The 9,478-nt window shown below is 43.6% G+C and overlaps 1 protein-coding gene across 1 annotated transcript; it reads right to left on the bottom strand.

Moving 5' to 3' along the window:
* Window positions 1–1,174: 1,174 nt before the first annotated feature.
* Window positions 1,175–8,737, bottom strand: cbx7b (chromobox homolog 7b). Its single transcript, XM_068582485.1, has 6 exons — window positions 8,454–8,737; window positions 6,471–6,514; window positions 6,189–6,254; window positions 5,757–5,823; window positions 5,208–5,613; window positions 1,175–4,637 (listed from the first exon to the last, which is right to left on the bottom strand). The coding sequence occupies exons 1-6, from the start codon at window positions 8,520–8,522 to the stop codon at window positions 4,441–4,443; spliced, it is 849 nt and encodes a 282-aa protein (XP_068438586.1). The 5' UTR covers window positions 8,523–8,737; the 3' UTR covers window positions 1,175–4,440.
* Between the last annotated feature and the right edge of the window lie 741 nt (window positions 8,738–9,478).

The following is a 9,478-nucleotide window of genomic DNA, read 5'->3' as shown; positions in this document are numbered from 1 at the left end:
TAGAGGTGAACCTGCACGACCTTAGAGCCGACCCGGCTTGAGTAGAGGTGTGATCTAAGAGTTTAAATTTGGTCATTTAGCTTTTTATGGAGAGGACTGAAGACACAATATTCACATGCTCACTATTTTTCTCAAAAGGTTGGGCTTGGTGGATATGGGGGAGGGGACGCATCAGAACCAGGTGGCAATATATCTTGAGACTTATTTTATAAGAAAAAACAAGGAAAAACTGTCTTTTATATATAGATATATTATTTAATTTTATTTTTTGGAAATAAAACTTGAAGCTACAGGAATTATTAGATAAAACATGTTTTGTTTTGTATTAAAGATGTTATGGTGATGCAAAAAGACACTGCAGACGTCATTCAGTTTGCGCGGGGAGGCCGTGGAGTATATTATACCATCCTTTTTCAGAAGTGTTTCATGTACATGAATATAGTTGTAAACATACTGAATCACTGTACAAACTGATGGCAACTGAACAAATAGTTTTGTTTTAATCATTTCTTCTCCTAAAAAGAGACTGGAAATAAGACTATTTAAATATTTGTTTAGTATTCAAATGGAATCTTTGACCACTTTTTCGTTCCTCTTGTTAACAATTTTTGGTGCTTGCTGAGAGAAGGCAAAAATAACTATTGCTCCATTTTCTTTAGTTTCTTTTTTTTAAGTTATTTTGGTGGTCTGATTGTTTTTTGCCAATAAATTAATTGTACAATAAAGTATGTTTGTACCATTGGAAAAATACTTAACTGTTGCTTTGTTTTTCACTTTTGAGTAAGATATTTTCTGCAGGTGAATAAATGAATATATATAACACACATTTGAGTTTCTGAAAAAGCATCGATTGGACGCGTCGCAGGGAATTGTTTAAATGAATTGTGGTGCTTATTCTACTTAATGAGTCAGTCATGACATACGCAATTAATGTTATTACTTACACCTGTATTTGCCCTGCACTAATACTAATATTACACGCCTAATATTCTTTGGCCCCTTCCCTTGACATGATAAAAACCTGTTTTTAAATGCATCACCCTTTATGGTCCCAAATATATCACTATACACAATTTTGACACATCCAACTGCATTAGAAACTACACACAAGGCTCTTTAGTATGTGAATAAGCAGCCAAACAAGTGATTAAAATCATATTAAACATGAGCAACATTTATTTTAGTATTACATTCTATACACAATGACACTTGGTAGACTGGAGCAGGTTCACATCTTCAGTAAAGTGCGAGGTTCTTCACTTGGTGGCGGACGAAACGGCAGCACAAGCGACCACATTAGGCTCAGTGGTTATCTCAAACCGTATAAAAACTATTCTGTTCAGTCATCTGCGTGACAAACACACGAGTATCTTTAAAGAATAAATATACATTCAGGTCAACGTAGAAAAATAACGACATGTTTCCCCGCTGCCGTTCCCTCTTCCTCCTTTAAAGTCTCGTTTCAGGTCCTAAGAGCGTCAGTCTGATCATTCTGACATACAGAAACCAAACAAGCCGAGGGAGTAACAGTGAATGTGTGTGTGTGTGTGTGTGAAGGAGAGAGAGAGAGAGAGAGAGAGAGACATTAGCCCTAAAAGCTCCACGGACAGAAAAACAAAATGATGCAACATCAGGCACTTCCGTTCCCTGCAGCTTCATTGTCACACAGAGACAGTTTGGAGCTCACGAGGCGCTGACCCGGCGTCCTCAGTGCGCAGTAAACAACTTACGGGCCGATGGCACGCCACTGTTCAGGAGATCCAGCGGACATGACACACCGCGTCAGCGCCTGCGTCCGCCGGGCAGGAAGCCAGCAGGGTCACAGCGGTCCACTGCGTTCAGTTGGGCTTCTACTATTTATTATTTCATCGGTGGTATCGCTCTTTTTATGAGTTTGTTGATGGACGCGGCTACATGAGGTAAATGCTGAAAATGTTTTGCTTTTTAATTGAATTTGATGAGTTCTTGGACATATTTGAATGATCATCTGATTGGTTATGTGGTCTTTACGCACGTTAGTCATATTATTTCCCTCCACATTGCACATCCTTTATGAATTTCATACTTTCCAGGCAGCAACAGGCTTCTGTTTATTTCTGCTGAAGTTTTCTCAGTTGTCAGGGAAAAGTCGCTATTCAAATGTCTGACGTCTAAGTATTACACTTACAGTGATATCTAAATATACTGCTATGTCTGTAATCATAATTATTAATGTGATGCCAGAAATAATAGACCTTGAGGTGAGATGGTTTCCATGGCCAACAGTGAACCTCTGCTTTTACTTGATTCTCAGGCCACGATAGCTTGACGTCTCTTGAGATATGCAGCGTTGCCCAGTGAACATTCACGTCCCTTACTCAAAGGATAATGCCACGCCGTGCGGGGACTGTTTGGCCGTCCTCGTTGGTGCATTCGAGTGCCTCTAAGAATGTCCCATCATGCATCTTGACTCTTTTATCGTATGGATAGGTGCACATGTAACATCATCTCTGAGGATCTCTGGACCTCTTAGTTGGGCACCTTGATTTAGGGGCAGGCTTGAAAAAATTTCAAACCTCTCCTTCGCTATCAGGGAATATGTCGTTGCAGCCTCTCGTCAAAGGTTGTGAGCTGATCATTTCATGATTTGAATTATTTGTCAAGGCTTGAACGGTTGTAATAAAATGCATCACAAGATAAAAGCAAAGATTGGAGAGGAGACGGAGTTCATTTTGTTCTCCTCAATCATCCCACGACGCACTAGTACCATCATATGATCCGTTTTCGGGGTCTGACTTAAAGGTAAGACTCTCTTACTGATACCACATGCATGGCTACATTACTGTGATACAGTTTAATAAGTATATTAAGTTGACACATTGTCAGATGTGATAGGTTGCCACAAGGTCTCAAACACAGTTTAAGAAGGCCAGGTTATGCTATTGATATGAATATATATTAATGTCTTTTATCAAACAGGATGTGATTTACGTGTCGGTCAAACTCTACAAACGGACACACACACCCTCATGATGAACAGCAAATACAGAGCAGTTCCATAGTACATTACGCTGTCAAGTCTCATCTAGTTTATTGATTTTGGTGCACTACAGAGCCACTACTTGTATGTTGTGGGATGATGATGATGATGATGATGATGATTAGGGGTGGGAATCACTAGAGGTCCCGCGGTACAATACCGCCACGATACTTAAGTCCCGATGCGATATTATCGCGATATATTGAGTATTGCGATGTAATGCGATTTATTACATTTTTTTCAACCGCAAATTGTCCCCAAAGGAAAACTTTGTCAACAAAATTGTCACCAAAACGTTTAGAATTGATTAAATAAAAGATCGATAGTCGGCTTCCGTGTATCGATCAATCATTTAATCAAAATATTGCGATACTACGCTGTATCGATTTCTTCCCCCACCCCTAATGATGCTGAGGGACACAGAGACAGCTACAGGCCGTCTTTGCACTGATATAACTGCACTGGAGGAGGAAGGCATGCAGGCGGATCAAATCATCTCTACAGAGGATTTATGAAACGCGTACAAGACTGAGCTACGAGTAGCAACTGTCTGTGTTCACATGTTACAGGTACAGCGCTGCCTGTTAGTGTGGGACTGACGGCTGTGCACACATCAGTATGTGCAACACGTACCGAGCGGTTAGCTTTCGTGTGGAAGAGACAGAAACAGCGGCCATGTTCACATGCACAGAGCGGACATTTTTACGCATGAGGCCTTTTCTGTTGACTGCGTTAGAGGAACCCCGTGGAGTTTGTGACCATTAGTAACGCTACGGAGCAATGTTTTGATGAGCGGCTCCCCAAAAAGTAAGAATGCACCAGCAGAATGCAAGAGGACTGTGAAGCAAACGTGGACGTATGCAATGCAGGGGAGGATTCATGGGGAAAAAAAAGAGCTTTACGGATGTTTTATGAGGAAGGAAATGGATTAGGCACGTTTGTCAGACCTCGAGAGAGATGACAGTTTTCTAAGAAGCAAACTCTACGGGGTACCTTGAAGGTGGAAAGGTTAAGATCATATACCTGTCATGGCACATTTGACCCAACATTAACATGAACTCAGCTACTTTGTCACTTTCTCAACAGTTAAGACAGTGGGAGATCCAACGACGGCCCTCTGCTCGCCCAAGTGCTGCCAACTGGAACGGATTCCCATTTAAAGCGAGCAGCCTACAAATCCACCTAAATCTGGCTGTCACATATGAGCCACAGCTCAGCGTATGTATGTCCACGTAACTGCGCAAGTAAACGCCCCGCTGGCCAGGCTGGAAGTAGCAGGCGAGGGGAAGGAATAGAGCGAGAGGGAATACTGACAGCAGCTCCTTCCATGTCTCCGTCAACCCCCCCTTTCCCACGCTGAGATTCAAACCGGTTCCTCCCGCTCCCTCCCCGCCAACACATCCAGACATCGCACATCAGACCTACTGGCCCCAGTCTCTGAAGAAGCCCTTGGGCACCCTGGATTCCCGGAAAGTCACCGTGAGGGAGTTGAGGGTGACGTCAGTGACGGTCACCTCCCCCGGGCCGAGGACGGGCCTCCAGATGTCGTCCGCCTTCTCGGACGCGGTGACCTCGTCCGGCCCGACAGCGCAGCTCCACTCGTCTGCCCTGTCCTGTCCTGAGTGAGACAGGAACACGGAGAGAGGAAGATGGAGGGTAGAGTCGCAGTCGGACAGTGCATCGCATCAAACCTACGCTGATTGAGTTAACCCGCCTGCCTGGACTGGATGGATTCTCTCTGCTCTGAAAGATGTTATGAACTGACAGAGGCCGATATTTGGCTGCAGGAACAGACAGCTCTAAGTGCTTCTGAGGCGATGGGGAGAAGAGGAGTGTCATATTCTGCACTCCACGCCATCCTTTTGGGATGAATTCCCTCAGCTTTAAAATCGTTAAAATGTATTTTACGTCTGTCTCAGGTCATTTATCAAAGATGTACATCTGCTGTGGGGTCAAACTTTCAAACGAAGGGATGTTGCATGACGGGAAAGACTGAAAACTTCAAATGCACAGCTTTTAATGAGTCTACCACATCTCTTTAATCAGCTCAGGATGGAGGACGTGCCGTGGTTTTGGTTGCATGCCTGGTGAATAAAAGCCTGTGCCTACAAGGAGGCTCACGCAGAGTCAAGTAAACTGGGTCGAGATGATGATTAGAGTCTACTGGCTGACCGACTGACACACTTACCATTTAAAGTGCCTCTGCTCTTCTCTGTTGTCTCCTTTAGAGCCTCTTTCTCCTCGTCCTCCTCCTCTCCACTTTCTACATTGTCGTCCTCCTCTTCCTCTTCCTCCTCCTCCTCTTCCTCCTCCTCTCCTCGGCCTTCCCAGTCCTCTGACGTGGGACTTGGAGGGTTTGAGTCAAGGCAAGTGTGCTGCGACCTCCTGGGTTTGCTTTCTCGATGTGCCAGTGGTGGATCCTGCTTGCGGGCTCTGTACGGCTGATCCTCTTCCTCTTCCTCGTCTTCGTCTTCGTCTTCGTCCTCGTTCTCGTCCCCGGGGAGCAGAGAGCGCGTGAGGGAGAGACGCAGGCGAGGCGGAGGTAGCTCCGGAGTCTTGTGAGCGCTGCGGAGATCCATGGTGTAGACGGTGTCCTGAAACAAGAGCAAAGAGAGGATACATGGAAATGTGAAGTCTTCAAACAGAAGGATGCAGGAACACGCTGCACTGGTTACAGAGGAGAGGGAGGCGGTGGTGAAAACAGGAAAACAAATGTACGATGAACTTTAACCTTTACCTGTAGACTGAGTCTCTTGGCTTTGGCTCCTTTTCTCCTGTTCCCCAGAGCTCGCTCTCGCTCCTCCCTAAAAAGACCAGCACACTTTAAAAAAGAGGCGAATCGCCGACCTTTTGAAGAGACGTTCTTCGGCTCTGTGTAAACACTACCTTCTTCACATGACAAAACAAGAAGAAACAAAGGTATCCGACAGAATATGCAGTCCCAAATCAAACGAGTGCCCTATGGAGATGCTGACCACGAGCACCATGGAGCAGTGTTTTACTAAGGGGTCAAAGCAACCAGCACAGGCAGAGAAGAAGATCGCGGGTAAACATTGATGTCGACAATGCAGGTTAATAAATGAAAATGGTTTGTCAAACGATTCAAGCAACCTGGATCCAAGCAAAGTCTTTTCATGGGTCCAGTGTGACATGTGGCGTGGAGCCTTACTTCTCTTCATAGGCCTGCACCAAGCGCTGGTCCAGAATGTGCTCCTCGGGCTCCCATGTGCTGTACCTGCGAGAGGTTACACAAATGTGTGTGCTCCATTATTGCAGCATAGTTTAGTAACGTTTAGTTCACATTTTGGTACCAACCTGAACAGGTTGTAACGTATCGTGATTTTGATGTTTTGACGGCCATTGTACTTGTCTTTGGATATTTATAAAGCCTTTGCAAGTCATGATGCACATTTTGCGACTTTTATTCTTCGGATGAAGTTTGCATACTTACTTTGGAGGCCACCCTTTCCACTTCAACAGATACTCCACATTCCCCTGTGGAGACACAACGTTTGTCAGTGGCATGAGCCGAGAAGCGCATTTAATAAATTACACCACAGAATATACTGGAGCTTTAATCGTTGCCTCAATGCATGTATGGCATGTCAATATCCCAAAGACATCTATCAAAGGGGATTTATTTGCAGATGTCTGACTTTGATGAGGAAAAAAAATGAAAGTGTTTCTTTTTTTAATCACCTACTGGGGCTGCTTCAATCAACAGACACGCCTATACCACCACTCAGACACTGCGGATTAGACTTTGATTGGGGTATTCAGGATGTAACAGCTCCAGCATTCATTTGGATTGCATTGAAACTCGCAGGGTGATGCATCGTGTTGACGATTAGCCCCAGGGTGCTATCCTCCTTCTGTGGGAGGTGACATGTTTCCTGTTAAGCCTGTATTAAACCCAAACCAGAGAAGGTTACAGCTCCCTACCTCCTAGTTTCCATCATGCATCTCTGCTTCTTCTTCAGCACAGTGTAAAAAAACAACACCTGATCACATTTCACCAAGTCACCCATTATCAAGAGTTCCCTGAGGCAGACACAACCCTTTATGAATTATACATGTATAGTGTCATGTAATTAATGTAAGTAATGAAGATATACTGTATATAAAAAACAGAGTTGTGAAAGTCAAAATCAGAACAATCCACTCAGAGTTAGTCATCCGCAGTGACATCATCTGATAATGACTTCCGAGCTCTCAAAGGTATTCTCATCGGGTGAAGTCACCACTTTTCATGACTTCATTCTACTTCCTCAGTTCCCCCTGTACAGTAAACGGGCTGTGTTCTGGGTGCAATGTAGTTTTTACCTATAATCCATGTAAATATCATGCTGTTTCTGGGTGAATTGTGGCCATTTAGCACTATAACAGAAATATTAGGGTACAAACCAATCTCCTATATGACAATTATTAAGACATAGCAACATGAGTAGATGTGGATGGAGGAGTCCACTGAGGGAGTCCACTGTGTACCACGTATGACTTTAATGTTGGCCTATGTACATTCTGACTCTACTAAACTTTCACTTTATACTCTATGAAGTCTCACTTAAACTTAACCTTAAAGCATTCATACAGACACATCAATATCAAGTCAATCTCAATTGCAAACACCAATGAAATAGAAGTTCACGTTTAGCTACATATCGATTAGAGGTATTCTACTCATTGATCAAGCAAACACGCCGCACGCTTGCTGGATGGGAAGATATAGAAAGTTGTTGTATACGTATTAATTAAATCCGTTTTTTTGTTTTGCATTGGTGACAACATAATAAACTAAACAAACAGAAGAATCAATAGTCCACGGAGCCATTACAGTTGCAGTCTGCATATGATGTGACATTTTGAGACTTATATTCTCCATTTGAATAAGCTGCTATTTGACAGTTTTAAACTCGGGCATATTTACTTACTTAGGTATATTACAACCCCCATCGTTGTACCTGTGCATATGGAGCACTTACTTCGAAACTACGGTACCTGGTCTGCCCAAAGTAAATTCAAACAAGTTCATGTGAACTCATTCAGCCATCTGAGGAGTTCCAGGGGCCCACGTGCGCGCTGACGTGGCCATCATTTCTAGCTGCGCACCTGCGTCTGTCAACACCACATGGCAACTTGGACTCAATAGCAAGCAAACCGGCCCACAACGAAGGTGTTTGGTTAATAATAACACATGACATTTTAAAGCCGCAGTGCAATAGCAAACACTACATTGAAGGAACATCCTCCTCTGACCCCCCTCCCCCTTTTTGTACTGCCTGCAATTAGATAACCAGATTAGTCGGGCAATTCTGTTCATTTAATCTCTCAAGATGTCATTAGCACACAAAGTAGCACCCATTGCGCCCTAAAAAAAAACATGTCACCTCCAAAACGTCCCGCTGCTTAACGGACGGACATGTAAAGAGGTCACCTTTTTAACTCTTTTCTTGACGATGGACTCCACAGCAAACACTTGCTCTCCAATCGCCGACAGCTCCATCTCCGCGCGCGCCGCGGTCCTCGGGCTCGTAGCTGTCAAAGTAACGTCTTTTCTCTCCTGCAAACCGGACTAGCGGGCTCGCGTTGTGACGACGGTGCGTCGGTTGCGTCCTCTTGCTCCCGTTACTGCCCCGGCCGACAGTTTAACGGCCCATTTGTCCGGAGCTACTTCGCTTCAGCTGAATATTTCCGTGCGTCCAGTGACTTTACAAAATCTGCGACACATCTGCACACCGCTTCGCGCGCCCCCGACTCCGCGAGCGCGCCCCCCTCTGTTCCACGAGTCCGCGCTCGCGACCAGCTCACTATTCATTCGTACATCGCAATGGAGCGATACTGAAACACATCTATTCAAGTTTTACGATGTGAAAATAGTCTGTTGCAATTAAAAGTGTCGTAGTAGAAGTACAAGGAGAAAGCATCAAAGCAGAAAAGCACCTGTGGATGATGTAAGCCTGTTATGACATATGCCAAGATTAGATCGGTAACAGTAATGATACTCAGGATGAAAGAAAAAGTAACATTTCACTGTAGTAGTAGTAGTAGTAGAAGTAGTAGTAGTATTAGTAGTAGTAGTAGTAGTAGTAGAGGTGATGCTTTCTATTTGAGTCCATACAGTTAGTAGTTACCTCTAGTTTTTCACATTCAAGAGGTTGGGAGATTATTCAGAATATATATATATATATATATATATATATATATATATATATATATATATATATATGCTACACAATTCTGAATTCACTTGTCGAATGAAATCACCTGAAAGGTTTAGAAAATATGCAAATGTCTGTGGCAAAGTTCCCCAGCCAGTTTATAGAAAAATACTATGAAACACACACACACACACACACACAGACACACACACAATGTTGGAAACCACTTTTCTTTTCTACAATGCATAGTATTTTTATGCTTTTCATGTTTTTATTTCCCTCTGAAATGTGTTGTGCTGAA

Source organism: Clinocottus analis, unplaced genomic scaffold (genome assembly GCF_023055335.1).
Source record: "Clinocottus analis isolate CAN_PGR_092001 unplaced genomic scaffold, fCliAna1.0.p SCAF_19, whole genome shotgun sequence".
Taxonomy (NCBI): domain Eukaryota; kingdom Metazoa; phylum Chordata; class Actinopteri; order Perciformes; family Cottidae; genus Clinocottus; species Clinocottus analis.
Note: the sequence above shows the minus strand (reverse complement) of the source record. Positions and strands in the feature narration are given on the sequence as shown.

Bases quoted from the DNA above. Each gene is read 5' to 3' on its own strand.
- cbx7b (XM_068582485.1), bottom strand. From the start codon at position 8,522: ATGGAGCTGTCGGCGATTGGAGAGCAAGTGTTTGCTGTGGAGTCCATC. The intron at 5,614-5,756 runs GTAAAGGTTAAA...CTCTTGTTTCAG, and splicing joins CCAAGAGACTCAGTCTACAG to GACACCGTCTACACCATGGA. The intron at 4,638-5,207 runs GTAAGTGTGTCA...TGTCTCACTCAG, and splicing joins GAGCAGAGGCACTTTAAATG to GACAGGACAGGGCAGACGAG.